Source organism: Crotalus tigris, unplaced genomic scaffold (assembly GCF_016545835.1).
Source record: "Crotalus tigris isolate CLP2741 ecotype Arizona unplaced genomic scaffold, ASM1654583v1 scf7180000019302.1197242, whole genome shotgun sequence".
In the NCBI taxonomy this organism is placed as follows: domain Eukaryota; kingdom Metazoa; phylum Chordata; class Lepidosauria; order Squamata; family Viperidae; genus Crotalus; species Crotalus tigris.
Genome location: NW_024097477.1, coordinates 1 through 21,337, shown reverse-complemented (window position 1 = coordinate 21,337; position 21,337 = coordinate 1). Strand labels below are relative to the sequence as shown.

Here is a 21,337-nt window from a genome sequence, read left to right as displayed (position 1 = left end):
TAGGGATGAGCAACATTTTGAGTCCATGGGATACTTTTTGAGGGCTCCTTGGTGCTCTCTGAGCTTGGTTCTTTTCTTGCACATGTTACATTACCCAACTAGGTAACATCATCAGTGCTAAGGAGTGGGGTTTGTCCTCAATTTAGATTGGCTAGGGATGACATGAGAGCAATGTTCCAATATCTCAGGGGCTGCCACAAAGAAGAGGGAGTCAAGCTATTCTCCAAAGCACCTGAAGGCAGGACAAGAAGCGATGGATGAAAACTAATCAAGGAGAGAAGCAACCTAGAACTAAGGAGAAATATCCTGACAGAACAATTAATCAGTGGAACAACCTGCCTCTAGAAGTTGTGGATGGTTCAATACTGGACATTTTTAAGAAGAGATTGGATAATCACTTGTCTGAAATGGTATAGGGTTTCCTACCTGAGTAAGGGGTTGGACTAGAAGAACTCCAAGGTCCCTTCCAATGCTATATTCTGTTTTATTCTGTAAACTACTGGCAGTAGATGATAGTGAATAGGCTGATTTATATTCTAGTGGCTTGCCCTGTCAGTGTTGGTGTTGGTCTTGGAGATTCTTTAGCTGGGCTGTTTATTATTAGCTTGTTTGGCAGTTAACAATAGTCCAAATGGTAAACACTCCATCCAAAAAATCCCCAAGAACACTCCCAACAACACTGATAGGACAAGCTACTAGAACAGGGATGGGGAACCTTGGCTCTTTTATGACTTGCGAAATGTTAACTCCCAGAATCCCCGAGCCAGCCATGCTGGCTCAGGAATTCTGGGAGTTAAAGTCCACAAGTCATAAAAGAGCCAAGGTTCCCCACCTCTGCACTAAAATATAAATGGAGAGGAAACTCTACTCCCTACTGACAACATTAACTTAGTTTGAGTAATGAAATGTCTGCAAGAAACCTACAAAGTTCAGAGACTCCTCATTTTAACCCTGTGCTACGAATATTCTCCTTTACTGATATACTTTTCTTAAGGTTTGAAGGCCATTGTGAGCATTCAAGCTATGAGAAAAGTTTGCATCCCACAGAGGGGCAAAACAATAACGCTCCATTTCTTTCTCAGGTTTTTCTCTTTTTTTGCAGGGTAGGATCTTTGCAGTTTTTGTTTTAAAATGATAAACATATTCAGGGCTTTTTTCTGTAGTTTTTGCATTTCCCATCCCACCACGGCAGGAAACCTTTACAGCCACAGCAATGCAGTTACAGGGAGGGCCCCAAAAATGCCACCTTGCTTCAAGTTGCCCAATCTTTATCTTGTGCTTTTGCAAAATTGTGTCCCACAGCAATGCAAGTTATCTAGCATCCTGGTTGGTGATCCTGGTGCTGGGTGGTGGGACCCATTGATCTCCTCTACCATTTCCAGCCTTTGCATTCTAAGGTTCTGCGTTGTGTCTTTTGTGCAAAGATCTTCGTCGAAAGGGACTTTTGAAGAGAACATGGGTGACTTTGTGTTCTGCATTTGCAACTGCCCCATAAAACGCACAAAGTGTTTTCTGCCTATCTTCTATTGATTAGATGTGGAAGAAGATAAAGCCTTGACAGTTGTAGATTAACAAATAATATGGTTTGGTTCTTCTTTCTATGTTATCCCACCAACCAACGTATGAAAGGTGTAATGGATATTCCCATTTTATAGAAAGAACTTTGGCTATAAATAATGGCTGTCTTAAGACCAGGCTGATGAGTTTCAACCACAGCTCCGTGAGAGAGACTTTTCCCCCAAGTTCCATTTTGCAATGTAGAAAATGGAAATTACATGCCTTTGTATTTCATTTAGGAAGAACCATTCCTAAACGCATTTGTTCATCTGAAGAAGAAGAAAAAAAACAATACATTCCAATAATATGTTGTGTATCTAAAATCTAGGCCCTCTGATCAAGGAAGAATGTCTACTGATTAAAGAACATACATGTCCTTACATGTAAGCTATTTCCAGTATGCTAATATGCATCTTAATTTTCTTCTAATAACAATATAGCCTGCCTCTATTTTATAATATTTTTGCAAGGAGGAAAAAAAAAATCGCACACCGAGTGTGTGTGTGTGTGTGTGTGTGTGTGTGTGTGTGTGTGTGTTTTCCTTTTCCCTTTCTGCTTGTTTTTATTATGATTCTGCAGTCCAAAATGGGAGTTTATGATTCCAGGAAAGACAGTAGCTTGCTCTTATGGATTCTTTAAAAAATGTTTTCCTTTGAAATTCCGGACTTAATGTTGTGTCTGCTTTCCTGCTGACCCTCTTCAGAGGTGGCCGTATGTTTTTTCACCCCCCTTCCCCCCAAAAAGAGATTTTTTTAAAAAAAAAGAAAGAAAAGAAAAAAAAAGGGTCTGTTATAACAAAGATTCCTTGTCTCTGAGCTGCAGCAGGCAGGAAACCCGTACTCACAAGGGGATGACAACCAGCTAGTGTTGTCCTAGCACCAGGCTCCAGTCCTCCGAATTGAATCTGACAACATGTCTGGGCCACTTTCTAAGTCACCATTATATTTCCTTTTCCCCTAGCAAAATAAGAGGGCTTCCCCCCCCACTCCCCCACCTCTGCCTTATTGCACATGTGCAGAGTTATGAGCTGCCTCACTTGTAAGTTTGCTCTTTCCAAAAGGTCTCAAGAGCGAGCGGAGCAGTTTCCATACAGCCATAGCAAATGTGTTTCCAGATGGCTGGTTTCTTCCCCCCCCCTCCCCCAATAGCAGTTGGATGCTCTGTTTTTTTCTACAGGTTGCTTGCGTTACAGCCATGCCTGCCTACAGCTCCAAGGGTCTTGTGCAGGAGTCTGTCAATATCATACATTTGCAGCAGTGGTGGGATTCAGATATGTGAACCACCGGTTCTCTGTGTGGATGCCGCTTCCGGAAGTCCATTCTGGGCCTGGGCAAGAAAAAATTAGCTACCGGTTCTGCCAAAGTGTAACCGGCTGAATCCTGCCACTGATTTGCAGGCCTAAATCGTGATGGCCAACAGTAGTTAGTGGGCAATCTTTGGGGAACTAAGATAAAATAGATAACTTTTATTGTCACTTTTCTGGGTACGCACTGGCACCCATTAAAATGAAATTCTGATGCCCGCTCTCAAAAGAAAATATATACTGAATGTATATGTATATACATTCCCTCCCTGATACAGCTGACAAAGTGAGAAAGAGCCTGTGGCCTAGAGGTTAATACAGCTGCCTAATATGCACACAGCCCAGGTTCGAATCTCAGAAGGGTATGTCTGGCTGAAGAGAGTTAAGAAGCTTGAAATAGCTATTCCAGTTCTCCCTTTATTCTTTGTTAGCAATCTAAAACAATCTGTGTGTGTGTGTATATGTATATATATGTATATGTGTGTGTGTGTGTGTGTGTGTGTGTATTGCTGCTCAAAGCACGAAGCTGAAAACACCAGCCTGAAGATGACGAATGGGACTTCGTCGAAACGTCGCCAAGACACTTTCAATTTTACGCGGGAGAAAACCCGAACAACCAAAGACATATATATATATATATATATATATATATATATATATATATATATATACTGTATACACACAGAGAGACATATATATTAATTTAATTTAATTAACACTTAATTTCATTGTGAGTTACACAATGACAATAAAGATATTCTATAAAATCACAGTCCATTTTTAATACATAGAGGAAAAAAGAGTCTTGAGAGTTAACAAGGTTGGTACAAAACTATTACAGAATCTAGTTATTCTGCTCCAGATACCACAAAGCCTCCTCCCAGAAGGTAATAGCTAAAAACACAATTATCACAGGAGCTGCCACAAAGATTCCAATTTCTGCTGAAGCCTTAGTAAGACCACACTTGGAATACTGCATCCAGTTTTGGTCACCACAATATCAGAAAGATGTTGAGACTCCAGAAAAAGTGCAGAGAAGAGCAACAAAGATGATTAAGGGGCTGGAGGCTAAAACATACGAAGAACAGTTGCAAGAACTGGGTATGGCTAGTATAGTGAATAGAAGGACCAGGGGTGACATGACAGCAGTGTTCCAATATTTGAGAGAGAGTCAACCTATTTTTCAAAGCACCAGAAGGCAAGACAAGAAACGATGCGTGGAAACTAAACAAAGAGAGAAGCAACCTAGAACTAAAGAGAAATTTCCTAACAATGAGAACAATTAACCAGTAGAGCTCCTTGCCTGCAGAAATTGTGAGTGCACCATCTCTGGGGGCTTTTAAGAGAAGACTGGACAGCTCCTTGTCTGGAATGGTATAGGGTTTCCTGCCTGAGCAGGAGGTTGGACTAGAAGACCTCTAAGGTCCCTTCCAACTCTGTTATTCTGTTCAGATGGAATAATATTAACTGCCATTCAAGAGCAAATATTTTTTTCCTTGTGACTTGTAGTAAAGATCTCATAGCTTAAAGCAACATTTTGCAAGGCGGGTTGAAATTAAGGTGTCTGATAGCTTTGTCTCCCTTCCTAGGGTAGACTAGGAAGACGGAAAGCTCTCTTGGAACTGCTGAGGACCAAGTCATGAGCACAACCTTTTTTTTTTTTTTTCCCTGCAAATAAAGCAACTTAAATGAATGCCAAGTCTCTGGATGGTTTCCTTGGCTCAAATTTTCTCATTGTGTTTCAAGTGCAATTGTGCAAGAATGAGGATGGGAGGTTTTCGGTAGTACTGCTGTACACATTGCATTCATTTGCAGTGGAGGGGAGATAGCAAGGAAGCAAATTCTTGGCTCATCTGAGCAGCTATTGTTGATGTTTTTGAAAAGATGCTCCAGCAAAACGCATTTTCCAGATGTCCTTTTTAAAAAAATCCTAATCTGAAGCACAACTCCATACAGCAGGCCACCATCATCAATCTGAACTGTATTTTAGGCAGAGTAGTGTACCCTTTCCATTCACCGAAACCTCTTTAATTTCATTTGGATATACAAATATAGGTGTTGTTTCTTGCTCACTCGGGGAGCAATGTGAATAATCATGTTGCATTCCATAGTTTCCATAGGAGAAATGATAGAAATCACGCCTGTTGTGAATTCCAGTGGATTCTCTCATGGATATGGCAGCAGTTTAGATGGTTTTCAAAGGAGCTTCAGGCTGTCAATGGCTACTAAGCTTCATGGCTAATGGTTATTTCTGGAATTATAGGCAACAGATTTTAAATGTCACACACGAGGGAGCAAGCAATAACCTGTCTATCCATGCTTGTCAATATCCTATGTGCATACTGTATGGTTGGCCACTGTGTCTCACTAAGGCTGGATTAGATGTGTCCTTGCAAAACTTCTGTCTGTCTGTCTATCTGTCATTATCTGTCTATCTATCTATCTATCTATCTATCTATCTATCTATCTATCTATCCATCCATCCATCCACCCATCCATTCCATGGTTTCTCAATTGTGACAATTTTAAGATGCCTGGATTTCAACTCTCAAAATTCCTCAGCTAATCACATTGGCTTGGAAATTCTGGAGATCTATCATCTATTCTTACATTATTGCTAATATCAGCCAGTGCCTTGGTTTCTTTTCTTCAACTTTATACTTCAAATATTACATAACTTCTCAGATTTTACAAAGGTATCATTTACATATTTACAATAATGCCACCAATTCTCAACTCGTTGTAGTAGAGATTTTATGTCTTTTCTTCAAATTCCAAGGAAAGGAAACTTTTAACAAATAAAAATAATAAGAAAAAACTCAGTATGTGCATTGAGAAAATGAACTCCTTTTTTTATCTGGGCATTTCATCCAAGATTTTACTCTGTATTTTGTTTAACTTTTAATAGCGGAAAAACAACATGTTTTTTTTTTCCAGAGCCAAATGGAATTTCACAAATACACATGTGATTTCCTGAAGATTTTCTGTCATTTTCCCAAAGGGAAGACAATAGAATCGTTTGGCTTCAATCCATTTGTGAGATTGAAATGACTTTCTTCCAAACCTCCAAATATTTCTGGAGGAGGCTTAATCTTAAACAGCACATGCAATGCTATCTTTAAGCTGTCTGCTTATGGAAAACATTGACTTTTTTTTTTTAAAGTTTCCTACTGAGCAAACTGTTAGTTCACCTATTTTCTTTGGGACTTTTCTTCTGTAATATAAAAAATAAATGCCAGAATAGCTACTGATTTCAGAGGAAGACACTTCGGATCTGCTGTCTAGAGCAGTGGTTCTCAACCTTTCTAATGCCGCAACCCCATAATACAGTTCCCCATGTTGTGGTGACCCCCCAACCACTTATACATCATCGGGTGCCAGGGGCGTGGCTAAAGAAAAGGGGGGGAAATGGTGGACAGCCTTGTTTGGTGACCCCCGTGAAATGGTCGTTCGACCCCAAATGGGGTCCTGACCCACAGGTTGAAAACCACTGGTCTAGAGCAATGTGACAACCGTGACAAGTTTATGATACATGGACTTCAATTTCCAGAATTCTGGGAATTGAAGTCCACATATTCTTAAAGTTGCTAAGGTTGAGAAATGCTGATCTGGGGATAAAAATGATGATTTTAATGGACAAATTGTGTGTGTGTGTGTGTGTGTGTGTGTGTGTGTGTGTGTGTGTGAGAGAGAGAGAGAGAGAGAGAGAGAGAGAGAGAGAGAGAGAGAGAGAGAGAGAGAGACCATTTGTGTTTGGATTTAATTGTGTATTCAATTGTTAGTTTGGAGGTACTCAAAAACCATTGGGTTTGCATGTAGGTAATCACAGCAGGAGGAGAATCTTCATGGATCAAACCACATGTCAATCTAGAACATTCTCAAAAAACACCAGTTATGCACTCCTAGGAAGGGCCTTTAGAAAAGCAGTCAAAAGTTGATTCTTTCCCTAATCCTTTAAGTCAGGTTGAAAGGACTCCCAATCAAATGACTTGCAGTAGAGCTGAATCTGGTTGAGCTCTCTTTTAGTTGGTTTTTAAGCTCTGTTGTACTGTTTAGGTTGCATTTGTTATGCATGGTCTTTCTTGCATGTTGCCAAAAGTCATATTGTTTGAATTGGGTAGCTGTGTATAATATAAATAAATAAGAAAGACAACCCTCCAGGCAAGCCATAAGGACAATGGCTGCCTTGTACTTCTGTTGCTAGCATCAACTGCTGGGACACGTTTGTTTTTTTTTAAAAAAAAAAGATCTGTCATCTTACCATCATACTTGGCATTGTCTCCATGATTTTGAAAAGTTGTAATAATATTCTCCATCAGCTTATTCACTATCATCTACTGCCAGTAGTTAACAGAATAAAACAGAATAGAGAGTTGGAAGAGTCTTTGGAGGTCAAGTCCAATCCCCTGCTCAGGCAGGAAACCCTATACCATTTCAGACAAATGGCTGTCCAGTCTCTTCTTAAAAACCTCCAGTGTCGGAGCACCCACAATTGCTGGAGGCAAGTTGTTCCACTGATTAATTGTTCTGTCAGGAAATTCCTCTTTAGTTCTAAGTTGGATCTCTCCTTGATCAGTTTCCACCCACTGCTTCTTGTCTTCTAGTTTATCTTCTAGTTTGTGTCACATTTGTACTAGATTCCCAAATCCACTGTGAGTATTTAAGTTACCTCATTCTATATGACAGTTTTCCTCAATTTGATGCCTCCAACACCAAATCCCAGAATTCTAGGCAACAACGGCATATGAAATAGATTGCTATAGATTTTCTAACAAAAATATAGCATTTGGCCTGTAGGTTGTTCTCAGTTATTGTTAAGCATCAAATGTTATGATTTGCAATTAACCATTATTCTCTTTTGTTGCTTTTGGTTATGATTAGATAACTCCTATGATGCTGTTCGAAGATCAGGATGGGGTAATAATCTTAATTCCAGCCACAATAAAAGTGAGTCACTGTGGTACATTTTTTGCCTTGATAGGTTAATAGATGGTTTTCAGGAGAAGTTATGTTCTGAAATTTAAAACGTTATGAAGTTGGTATCAATGATTGTGTTCTCATTCTATTGCCCCACACTAATTTAATCTTCTGCACAAGGGTTTCTCAACCACAACAATTTTATGGACTTCAAGTCCCAGAATTCCTCAGCCAGCATGGAATGGTGGAAGTTGAAGTTCACACATCTTAAAGCTGCCAAGGAAGAGAAACACTGGTCTACACAGGTCTTGATGGAAAAATCAAATGGCAATAGAGATCTTTCCGTTGACACTTCATTTTTTTTCTGGATGTTTTGTGACTTGTGTCAAGAATGGAAAAGTTCACTAGAGATTTATAAAGAGAGTCCTGCCATCTCAGCTTGCCATAGTTGTTGCAGTGTTTCTGTCACTTTTTCTCAACATCAGGGGTTGGGATCATCTAAGTGACCTTGAGAATTATAGACTTTGCTAACAGTATGACATGATGCTTTGAGGGTTTACCTTCCACTCTCCAACATGGACCTGTGGTGGCACAGTGGTTAGAATGCAATATTGCAGGCTGACTCTGCCCACTGCCAGGAGTTCGATCCTGATTGGCTCAAGGTTGACACAACCTTCCATCCTTCCAAGGTTGGTAAAATGAGGACCCAGATTGCTGGGGACAAGATGCTGACTATGTAAACCACTCAGAGAGTGTTGTAAAGCACTATGAAGCGGTATATAAATCTAAGTGCTACTGCTAATGCTATTGCTATTCACATATACACATTCACATAGACAAACAGACACAGACACATACACACTTTTTGCTGCTACAATTTGGACATTGGAAAGATTCCAGTTTCATATTCTATGCCAGGGGTATTAAACTGTTGGCCCGCGGGCCGGACGCATCATTGCCGGCAATGGGAAAACCGTCCCGATACATTGTGCGACATCACGTGATGTCGAGAGTTTGACATGTCTGTTCTATGGCAATTGAAGGATAATGTGAGTATGTGTGTGTATTGGAAAATAGAGGTTGTGAGAAAGCAGTAAGAGTTCAAGTGAACTTCTCATCTTTTTAGAATGAAGGAATACATATTGTTGAATTTAAAGGACATATGTATTGTTTTGGTCTCTACTGTACCCCGCTCCTTCTTTTTCCTAACCTCATCTTTCTTCTTTGCTTTGCTAGGTCCTCCTCTAGGTGGGACACAAAATGTAAGCAAAAACGGAGAACAACAGAGACCCCAACCAGGTAAGAGTGCTGGAATGTACATAATTTTACTGATTTGGGGGGGGGGGAGAGCACATTGCTTTGTGGCCATTATCTGAATAGAGCAGTTACCAATTCTTTCTAGTAGAATTTCACTTTAGTTCAGTTCAAGGACTACCTGGTAAAACTAGCTTTAGCTGCAAAAACTATAACCAAACATTTCCTGAGATTGGTCATTCTCACAAAGGGAGTTCATGGTCCTTCATAGATCTATACAGGTTATCTCATTTGCTAAGTTTGAGAATATTTAAAAGTATAAACTAACCACTCTACCGTTATAAGCACCATCCTTTAGATCTCAAGGTCTGGGTAGCAAATTCTCACATTCCTAGTACAGAAAAGTTGAGATCCATTCTCTACCATCTCCATTCTGCTTGAGGAATAATAGCACAAACTCTGATATAGAAAATGGGAGTAACCCTATATTCAAGCTAGAAATGCATTTATGGCTAGTCTCTGTGCTGTATATTCACCAACATCTAACCTCTGTCCTTTTCTCAATTTAGATCCATATCAGATCTTAGGGCCCACCAGTAGCCGTTTAGCCAATCCAGGTAAGTCCACCTGAATCAAACCAGATAATTCATCTATCTCACTTTTGGTATAAGGTCACTAAATGTGTAATAATTCTTGCAATAGTGAAATGCATTATCATTTACTTTAAAAAGGCTGTTATAAGCTATAGCAACATCATAAGTGAAACAGAAACTGAAAAGCAAAGATTGTTAAAATTCTTTTTTAACATTTACTTCTTTTTACTGAGCTCTGGAGCCACCACTGAGAAGGCTATGTCTCTAACACTCACCAGCCAGACATAACTTTTTGACTGATCTGTGAACAGCAAGAAGAGAAGGATATAGTTGATTCTCTCTCCCTTTCTCTCTCTCTCTCTCTCTCTCTCTCTCTCTCCTCTCATAGGGAGTGGACAGATTCAACTGTGGCAATTCCTCCTTGAACTGCTGTCAGACAGTTCCAACGCTAGCTGTATCACATGGGAAGGCACCAATGGGGAATTCAAGATGACTGACCCTGATGAAGTGGCCAGGCGTTGGGGAGAACGGAAAAGCAAACCCAACATGAATTACGACAAGTTGAGTCGAGCCCTCCGATATTACTATGACAAGAACATTATGACCAAAGTGCACGGCAAGCGATACGCTTACAAATTTGACTTTCACGGCATCGCTCAAGCACTTCAGCCTCACCCTACTGAATCATCAATGTATAAATATCCTTCGGATCTCTCTTACATGCCTTCGTACCACGCACACCAGCAAAAAATGAACTTCGTCCCTCCCCATCCATCCTCTATGCCGGTCACTTCCTCTAGTTTCTTTGGCGCGGCGTCACCATACTGGACTTCTCCTACTGGAAGTATTTATCCAAATCCCAACGTACCACGCCACGCTAATTCTCACATGCCTTCCCATCTAGGCAGCTACTACTAAACACTTTCTGTCTTCGGTGAACTTTCTCATTTTGATTGGTTGTTTTCTTCCATTCCTGAAAATCTCTGGACTTTTTTTTTTTATACTGTTGGGGAGAAAGCTTTAAAAAAAACCACCTGGATATTAATATTGTTATTTTTATTGTAATTTTTATTGGAATAAACCTTTTATTTTTCTAACTCTGCTTTTTCTGTCTCAGAAGGGCAAATGAGTTCTCCAGTGGGCCAGTATACTGCCTTTCGTTTTGGTTCAAAGGCTTTTCTCATTTATAGGACCAGCTTTACATTACATTTGTGCAGTGGTTATCACTCAAGACTGTAGACAAAGCATTGTCAAGTCAAAAGCTTTTTGGGAAAAAAAGAAAGATCAGAACCTCTGAATCTTAGAACAGGAATGTTTGTTCCAAACTAATGGGAAATCATGGTGGGGTGTGGGTTTTTTTTCCCCAGTTTTGAGATGTGCTGAAGAAAATTCACAAATTTTGAGGACCTGGTTTGCAGATATCAACTGGAATTTTCGCTTTAAGCTCAATGAAGGCTTGGGTTGTTTGTTTTTTTTCACTCAACTGGAAAAAAAGAGAATGAAATATAAATAAATATGTATATTTTAAAGCAACTATGGGCATTGAAAGGACTGTGGATTAAGTTACATGATTTTGTTAATAACGCTGGAAGCATACGGCACCAGGAAAAAAAAAAGAAAACAGGAAGTTATAATGCATTGAGGACAGATATTCTTAAGAATGCAAAATGGAACTAATATAAAATGACAGCAACTCCACCAGCTTCAACAAAGTTTGGGGAATTGCAAATAAACATTACCGATTCACGAACGCTGTGCGTTTGTCAGTCCACTACCGAATAGGTCAACAACGTCAGAGGGCAACTTACTGTATAAATTATGCAAAGTTATGTTTTTAACCTAATATCTCACAGTATTAATGAAAACTAAAACGAGTTGACCTCGGTCACAAAAGCTGTTTTGTGGTTGTTGTTTCTTTTACTATTGAATCCATTTTTTAAAAAAAAAATTCTTTGTACATCTTTTTAATCTGTACATTTGGGTTGCAGCTTTGTTTTGTTATTATTTTTTTTGTTTTGCTAAAAAAATAAACTTAAAAAAAAGAAACACATGCAATGTGTATGTTGGAAAACTAAGGACACCATTTGGAAATGAACTAATGGTTATATTCAGAAATTTGGAATAAAGAGCTATTACAAACCTATATTGGTTCTATACTGATTAACTGACACAGGTACCCACCCCCCAAAGAAATCTGGTTATGATCCTGGAGAAGAGGGCTCAAATTTGTATTCTGAACCCTATCCAAGTTCTGTTTTCAAACTTCTCTGGAAGAAAATAAATGCTTAATTGAACCACCTAGGTCTACAGTATAGTCATGTTATTCCAGGTAATCAAAATATCATCTTGGTTCCCTTTTCAATTAATTTAATTGATATTTATCACCTAAATTTTAGAATGAATCCAAAAATATGCAAAAGAAGAAAAAAATGTTGAGTAGGGCAAAGCCTAAGAGAGAACTAGCATTAGATGCTTTATGGACTCTAAAATGCTCTCAAAATCTTAAATTGCAGGAAATTTCTTTGAAGATCTGCCATGATCTGTTATAGTCCATAAATGAATACACCTGACAAGGGGGGGGGGAAATAAGAGGGTTTGGGGATCCAACTGAGATGGGGAAGAAAATTTGTCTTTACAGCAGTCAAAATTAGAATCTTCAATATGCTGATTCCACTTGTAAGCACAGTATGTTAAATTTTTCCCAAAGGGTTATCAAATGGTACCTTATAATCTGGCTGTGTAATTTTAAAAAGAAGAACTAACACAATAGCAATAAAAGTTTCATGATGCCAAATACATTGTCACAAACACTTCCTGGAATGTATAGCTGTTGATGGAAAATAAGCAGGGCATTTATAAAGCTGTTTTTTTTTTTAAAAAAAAAAAGTTTCCTATTGGTATTTTTGCATAGCTTTCATATTTATACAATGGATGGATGGAGATAATAGATCATAGATGACAGAGATGGAGATAGATAGATAGATAGATAGATAGATAGATAGATAGATAGATAGATAGATAGATAGATAGATAGATAGATAGATAGATAATGGAAGGAAGGAAGGAAGGAAGGAAGGAAGGAAGGAAGGAAGGAAGGAAGGAAGGAAGGAAGGAAGGAAGGAAGGAGATAGTTGATAGAATAAACTTCAAGAGATGTGTCCCTTAAAGTGTCCTGTTCAGCTAAAGACTGTGCTGAACTATAATGTGAAAAATAATGAACTAAATGGTTCTTTCCTTGATTAAAGTGAAGAATTCATACAGAGATTTTATTTGATGCATACAGATAAACTTTACTGGGTTTTTTTCCATGTGTAAATGTATAAAGATATGTACAGTCTGTAAGTCTTTAACACCCCTGTCCTTGAAGGGAAGTTATAAGATTGGAAATTACTAAGAACAAAGGGAGGAGATCAATTCACAGTCGTAAACTTGCAAATTCCACCCTAGTCCTTAACATAGGGTAGAAAGTTCCCGCAACTCACAGCTACTGTACAGCAGCTGATAAAAGGAATATGCTTGAAGCAATGCACATTTTGGGAGGCTTCCGCTCACCCTTATAGTACCCCAGCAAGACCCTGTGGGGTTTGTAGTCTAATCTTTATGGGCTGTGGAATTGTTTTCCACTGCTGTCTCAGTTCTGGCAAGGAACATCCTGACCATTGTGGGATTTTGAAATATAAAGGCTGTTCTTAATGCTTCTTCACATGAAGAAAGGAGAGAATAGGAAAGGAAATATTAGACCTATCTTGTCCTCTTTAACTGCTTTGAACATTTCTGGCAGGCTTGATGTCAGATGGAATGCCAACTGGATGGGAAAACACCCGGGTTGGGCTTCTTATTTTTGCAAGCTTTTTTTTTTCTTCCTGGACGCTACTTAATTGCATTCGTGATGCTACTCGAAAAGATACAGAAGTATTTGTAACTAGAGATGGGAAGGCTTGGAAAAAGCCTGAAAAAATTGGGTTTTTTTCCTCCCCGCCTTTTTTTCCCCTCAAAGCCAGTTGGGAAAAAATGGGGGGAAAAAACCTGTTTTTTCCCCCCAATTTTTACAGATTTTTTTTTTCAGGCCTTCCCATCTCTACTTGTGACCAAAAGCAAAATTACATTCAGGAAAAGGCCTTGTAACTCAGAGCGTAAAGCTGAAAGTCTGAATTTCATTCAGAAAAATTGGAGATAAATCCAAGTTTAAAATCCTAAAAAGTGATAAGGAGCAAGTCACCTTTACAAGGCCTTGGTAAGGCCACATTTGGAATACTGCATCCAGTTTTGGTCCCCACGATGTAAAAAAGATGCTGAGACTCTAGAAAGAGTACAGAGAAGAGCAACAAAGATGATCAGAGGACTGGAGGCTAAAACATATAAGGAAGGGTTGTTGGAATTAAGTATGTCTAGTTTAATAAGAGAAGGACGAGGGGGGACATGATAGCAGTGTTCCAATATCTCAGGGGCTGCCCCAAAGAAGAGGCAGTCAAGCTATTCTCCAAAGCAGCTGAAGGCAGGACAAAAAGCAACCGATGGAAACTCATCAAGGAGAGAAGCAACCTAGAACTAAGGAGAAACTTCCTGACAGTTAGAACAATTAACCAGTGGAACAGCCTGCCTCCAGAAGCGGTGAATGCTCCAGCACTGGAAGTTTTTAAGACGAGACTGGACAGCCATTTATCCAAAATAGTGTAGGTTCATGGATGCCTCTCTATGGCCTCCAGCTCTTGATTTCTTCTTCCTATTTATTCCATCTTAGACTCAATTCTATGCCTTCTTCTTGCTATAGAACCACTGCATAGCTTTGAGCAGATCTTCCCATTGTCCGCAGTTCTTCCACCTAGCAATAGAAAAGTTTCCCCCTACATCCAACAGGCCTAGGACAGGCGCCACCCAGACAGACATTATAAACTTGTGCTGTTATTAGCAAAGTTGGAAAATTGGTCTAATGGATTTCTGACTGTACAGGAAACTTTTCTCAAGTTAGAAAGGTGAGCTTTTTTTTGTTTTTTGAGGGGTTGTACTATCTGGCCTCTTCTCCGTCTTTTTCCTCTTTCCTGAACTACTGATCCTTGAAGTGGAATGATAGCTTGACAGCTTTGTGGCTTCCCCTCAGTAGCCCAGACCAAACAAAGGGGATTGAAATTGACAAATGTTTGTTTTTTTAAAACTGGAACCAATGGCATGGAAAGTCCCAGATATGCCCCCTTTTTACTATGTTCTTTCTCTCATTTCTGTGCATGCTGGAGGTGAGATTTTTTTCCCCCTACAACTGTTTGGCAGCATCATAGGGTGAGGGGGAAGACTGCTGTTCTTTGGTCTCAGCACCTCTATTGCAAATTGCCTTCAAGTTGCCTCTGAATGAGGAGAGAGAGAGAGAAAAGAGTGAGAAGAAAGAGTGTGTGAGAGAGAGAGAGAAGAAATAGTGAGAAAGAAGAAAAGTGAGTGAGAGAGAAATAGAAAGAAGAGAAAGAATGAGAGAGTGAGCAAGAGAGAGGAGAGAGAGAGAAGAGTGAGAAGAAAGAGTGAGAGAGGAGAGAGGAGAAAGAATGAGAAAGGAGAGAGAGACAGAGACAGAGACAGAGAGAGACAGAGAGACAGAGACAGACAGAGAGAGAGAGAGAGAGAGAGAGAGAGAGAGAGAGAGAGAGAGAGAGAGAGAGAGAGAGAGAGAGAGAGAGAGAGAGAGAGAGAGAGAACGAGAACTGGTGGTGTGAAAATACTCTCAACCAGTCTCCCAGAATGGTTTATCATTTTTTTCCAGTCCTGAGCTTCAGGGATGTTTATTTGTATTATCAAAATAGTAGCTTACGTCCTTGTTTATTGAGCAGATAGAGGGAGAACAGCGCCTGATTGGTTCTTTCTAGTTTGCAGCCTTTCTACATTTGAGATAGTCCACTTTTTTGAAACAAAGAGAAGCTTTCTTGAAAACTCCCTCTGGTGGCCAATTCATCATGGAAATAATTTTTACCCAAGCGCGCCTCCATGTGGTCATTGAAAAGCAAATGATTTCTATATCTTTAAACGTTATTTCTTGAATTCCCTCTATTTAACTCCATTGTGGTCTCTTTCATTTACCTTTGTATTGTCTCTCCCTTCACAAAATCTTGAGGGAAACAGGTTGCTTCTTTTGAAGGTTGGCTTAGAGCTACCATATCGGTTCAACAGCCTCCTGACTTTTGACACTTCCATTAAATTTCAAGATTGCTACGGGAAATCTACACTCCTCCCTCCCCAATAGGATTTAGGGAGGAGGAGGAGGAGGAGGAGGAGGAGGAGGAGGAGGAGGAGGAGGAGGAGAGAGGAGAGAAGAAGAAGAGAAGAAGAAGAAGGAGAAGAAGAGAAGAAGAAGAAGAAGAAAGAGGAAGAGGAAGAGAAGAGGAAGAGGAAGAAGAGGAGGAAGAGGAGAAGAGAAGAAGAAGAAGAAGAAGAAGAAGAAGAAGAAGAAGAGAAGAAGAAGAAGAAGAAGAAGAAGAAGAAGAAGAAGAAGAAGAAGAAGAAGAAGAAGAAGAAGAAGAAGAAGAAGAAGAAGAAGAAGAAGAAGAAGAAGAAGAAGAAGAAGAAGAAGAAGAAGAGGAGGAGGAGGAGGAGGAGGAGGAGGAGGAGGAGGAGGAGGAGGAGGAGGAGGAAGAGGAAGAGGAGGAGGAGCTTTCTCTTCTCTGGAGAAGGGAAATTCAAGAGATTTTGGGAAAATAATTATCTACAATTGTCAAAATAGCAGAATTATAACTAGCAACTAATGTCCACTAATGTTCTCTTGGCCTCCACCCGCTTTACAGGCTTTCCTTAGATGTAAATATAATTCTTCCTTTTTTGTCAAAAATGGACTACGTTGGAGAAATGAAAATACTGGAATAATCATTCAAATACATTTACTTCCTTAAATTAATTTTTTGATTTTTCCCCAAGTTCTTTTAAATACTAAGCTTCATTTGAGATTAATCCCCTCTATGTAGGGGGCCCAGTATTACTGCCCCCTCCTTCCCAAAGTAATACTCTAGTCCAAAGGAAGGATGAAGCAGTTGCTTGCAACTGCACGGTTGCCTGTTTCAGAAGATTGCATTTATTCCTGTCCTCCTAACTGAACTTTTGCTTCGTGGCTTTGGGTGTCAAGCCCAGAAATAGATTTTCTACAGGACCTTTTCTAAATGGATCCTGCATTTCCTCGATAGCTTTTCTGCCCTGAGTGGGGACTGGTATCTTTCTGCTCAGAAACAGCCTCCACTCTACAAAAAGGAAACCCCATTCATGGTTCTTGAGAGGTTGAACTCCTTGGTAAAGGCTTATCTTCCCCCATCCTGGTCCACCAAGATCAACTTTTGATTGACAGGCACTTCCTGCTGTGGCAATCTGTAGGAACTCCATGGAAATATTCTGGGTTTATTCTTAGATCTCAAGTTAGCTCTTGGGGTTTTTAATCAGCTCAAAGCAGTACTGCATCGTTACGAGTCAAATGACTAAAATAAGACAGGCACGAAGTGGACAGCCAAAGTTCACAGCTTGGCATATGAAGAAGTATTTCCAACCATGGTGCCTTAATTGGGTGGACAGGGGAGGGAAGTATCTAGTCTCAGTACTTAAGGAAAAAGTTGAGTATAGTTTCTGAAAGTTGAAATACCAGAAGAAGACTGGGAAATAATAATAATAATAATAATAATAATAATAATAATAATAATAATAATAATAATAATAATAATAATAATAATAATAATAATAATAATAATAATAATAATAATAATAATAATGGCTGTGGCAGTGCTTGGAGATAGCAGAATAGAAGAGAAAGAACTGGAGAAGATAACAAAATACAAAGACCTACAAATAGAAATAGAAAGACTGTGGCAAAAGCAAGCAAGGGTAGTACCAATAGTAATAGGCTCCTTGGGTGCAATCCCAAACCAACTGGAGCACCACTTGAACACCATTGGCATTGACAAATTCGCTATTAGTCAATTGCAAAAGGCGGCCTTATTAGGAACTGCTTCCATCCTGCGACGATACCTGTAATACCATCAAACATCCACATCTGCCTATCCCAGGTCCTGGGTAAGGACTCGATATGTAGACAAAATGCCAAATCCAGTCTGAACATCTGGCTGACTGTGCGATGATCCATAATAATAATAATAATAATAATAATAATAATAATAATAATAATAATAATATAGAAAATGATAAAATTAAACTGCTCTGGGACTTCAGAATTCAAACAGACAAGCACCTGCAACATAACACCTCAGACTTAACAATTGACGATAAGAAAGACAAAAAAGTCTGGATAGTGGACGTGGCAGTGTCTGGAGACAGCAGAATAGACGAGAAAGAACTGGAGAAGATAACAAAATACAAAGACATACAAATAGAAATAGAAAGACTGTGGCAAAAGCAAGCAAGGGTAGTACCAATAGTAATAGGCTCCTTGGGTGCAATCCCAAAACAACTGGAGCACCACTTGAACACCATTGGCATTGGAATTTCAATCCAATCAGAAACGTTTCTACCAATCCATCAATGGAGAAACTACAAGGAATCAGTCAGTACCTGACAAGGAAGAAACAGTGCAGTTCTGGAAGCAGATATGGGATAACCCAAAGAAATACAACAAGGATGCGGCTTGGTTAAAAGAGGTGGATGCAAATAAAACAGAAGTTGAAATGAAAGAACTAGTAATAACAACAAAAATGGTAGAAAAAAGAGCAAAGAAAATCAAAAATTGGTCAGCACCAGGTGAAGATGAACTGCATGGGTTTTGGTTGAAACATCTAACTGTTATACACCCACTCATTGCCAAGCAATTCAACAATATACTACAAGGAGGAGAAATTGAAAAGTGACTAACAACTGGGAAAACCTACCTAATAATGAAAAATCCAGCAAAAGGGGCAACACCAGGTAACTACAGGCCAATTACCTGCTTACCAACAACTTTCAAATTACTAACTGGTGTGGTAGCTGATGCAGTACAACAGCATCTAGTTGAAAACAATCTCTTTCCACCTGAGCAGAAAGGAAACCGCCCCAATAGCAGAGGAACAAAAGATCAACTCCTAATAGACAAAATGATCTTGGAAAACTGCAAGAGAAGGAAGACCAACCTGAATGTGGCATGGATTGACTACAAAAAGGCATTTGACTCTCTGCCACATGACTGGATAATCAAGTGCCTAGAAATAACAGGAGTCAGTAGAAACATCAGAAAATTTGTGCAAAGATCGATGGCACAATGGAAGACACAGTTGCAGATCAATGGTGAGAGACTGGGAGAGGTTAATATCAAGAGAGGAATATTTCAAGGAGATTCATTGTCACCATTACTATTTGTTATTGCACTGTTTCCTCTGTCAACAATACTGAATAACTCAGGACATGGCTATCAAACATCAAACACATACACTAACAGACTCACCCTCTCCTTTAAATGGATGATCTGAAGTGAGGAAAAAACATCATCTGAAATAGAATCTTGCTCAACACTGTCAGTATATATAGCCAAGATATTGTAATGGAGTTTGGCTTGGACAAATGTGCCACACTTACTATCAAACAAGGAAAAATAATGAAAACTGAAGAAATCAAGATGCCCCACGAAAATAACATTAAGAGTCTGGATGAGGAAGATTATTACAAATACTTGGGTATCCTTCAAGCTGACAACATCAAGCACACTGAAGTCAAGAAAAAGATTAGAGGTGAATACATCAAGAGCGTGAAGAAGATCTTAAAGTCCAAACTCAATGGAGGAAATACCATAAAGGCAACTTGGGATCCTCAGCTAGACACAACATCAAGCACACTGAAGTCAAGAAAAAGATTAGAGGTGAATACATCAAGAGAGTGAAAGAAGATCTTAAAGTCCACACTCAATGGAGGAAATACCATAAAGGCAATAAACCATGGGCAATCCAGTATTAGGTACACAGCTGGATAGGGACTGGACTCATAGCAGAACTAAAAAGCATATGGATAGGTCAGAACAGCCAGAAAAATACTGACAATGAAATCTGCCCTTCATACGCAGTGACATGATAGGACTTTATCATACAATGAGCATCATAGGTAGGGCGTGTGTGATGCTACAAGTACATTCAGATGGTTTGCAGAAGAAAAAATGGACGGTGGATAGACTATCTGACGAACAGTGATGAAGATGCACTGAAATTAGTATATCAGGAAGGCTTACTACTGGAGAGACCAAACTGGCCTACAAGAAAGACCAAATGAAGAACAGAATAGAGGCATGGGAAGACAAAGCACTACATGGCCAATACATGAAAAAAATAGCTGGGAAAGCAGATAATAATAAAACCTGGCAATGGCTAAGAGCAGGAAAATTGAAGAAAGAGATCGAGGGACTAATTCTGGCTGCACAAGACCAAGCCTTAAGGACAAATGCATATAAAGTCAAAATTGAGAAGACAGCAACAGACAGTAAGTGCCGCCTATGCAAAGAAGCTGAAGAAACAGTGGACCACTTGGTAAGCTGTTGCAAGAAGATTGCACAAACTGATTACAAGCAGCGCCATGACAAAGTAGCAACAATGGTGCATTGGAAGATCTGCAAAAAATATCATTTGCCAGTAAGCAAAAAATGGTGGGATCATAAAATAGAGAAAGTCATAGAAAATGATAAAATTAAACTGCTCTGGGACTTCAGAATTCAAACAGACAAGCACCTGCAACATAACACCCCAGACTTAACAATTGTCGATAAGAAAGACAAAAAAGTCTGGATAGTGGACGTGGCAGTGCCTGGAGATAGCAGAAGAGAAGAGAACGAACTGGAGAAGATAACAAAATACAAAGACCTACAAATAGAAATAGACAGACTGTGGCAAAAGCAAGCAAGGGTAGTACCAATAGTAATAGGCTCCTTGGGCGCAATCCCAAAACAACTGGAGCACCACTTGAACACCATTGGCATTGACAAATTTGTTATTAGTCAATTGCACAAGGCGGCCTTATTAGGAACTGCTTCCATCCTGCGACGATACCTGTAATACCATCAAACATCCACATCTGCCTATCCCAGGTCCTGGGTAAGGACTCGATAGGTAGACAAAATGCCAAATCCAGTCTGAACATCTGGCTGATTGTGCGATAATCCATAATAATAATAATGGCTGTGGCAGTGCTTGGAGATAGCAGAATAGAAGAGAAAGAACTGGAGAAGATAACAAAATACAAAGACCTACAAATAGAAATAGAAAGACTGTGGCAAAAGCAAGCAAGGGTAGTACCAATAGTCATAGGCTCCTTGGGTGCAATCCCAAAACAAATGGAGCACCACTTGAACACCATTGGCATTGACAAATTCGCTATTAGTCAATTGCAAAAGGCGGCCTTATTAGGAACTGCTTCCATCCTGCGACGATATCTGTAATACCATCAAACATCCACATCTGCCTATCCCAGGTCCTGGGTAAGGACTCGATAGGTAGACAAAATGCCAAATCCAGTCTGAACATCTGGCTGACTGTGCAATGATCCATAATAACAATAATAATAATAATAATAATAATATAGAAAATGATAAAATTAAACTGCTCTGGGACTTCAGAATTCAAACAGACAAGCACCTGCAACATAACACCTCAGACTTAACAATTGATGATAAGAAAGACAAAAAAGTCTGGATAGTGGACGTGGCAGTGTCTGGAGACAGCAGAACAGACGAGAAAGAACTGGAGAAGATAACAAAATACAAAGACATACAAATAGAAATAGAAAGACT

The 21,337-nt window shown here is 39.4% G+C and overlaps 1 protein-coding gene across 3 annotated transcripts in view; it reads left to right on the top strand.

Moving 5' to 3' along the window:
• FLI1 (Fli-1 proto-oncogene, ETS transcription factor) overlaps positions 1-11,754 on the top strand; it is a 90,838-nt gene extending 79,084 nt beyond the window's left edge. For all 3 annotated transcript variants that reach the window (XM_039361573.1, XM_039361572.1, XM_039361575.1), the window contains 4 exons: positions 7,742-7,807; positions 9,014-9,076; positions 9,601-9,648; positions 10,013-11,754. In XM_039361573.1, the coding sequence (XP_039217507.1) occupies positions 7,742-7,807; positions 9,014-9,076; positions 9,601-9,648; positions 10,013-10,542 (707 nt within the window). In that variant the 3' untranslated portion in view covers positions 10,543-11,754. The remainder of the gene's footprint in view (positions 1-7,741; positions 7,808-9,013; positions 9,077-9,600; positions 9,649-10,012) is intronic.
• Positions 11,755-21,337: the final 9,583 nt, after the last annotated feature.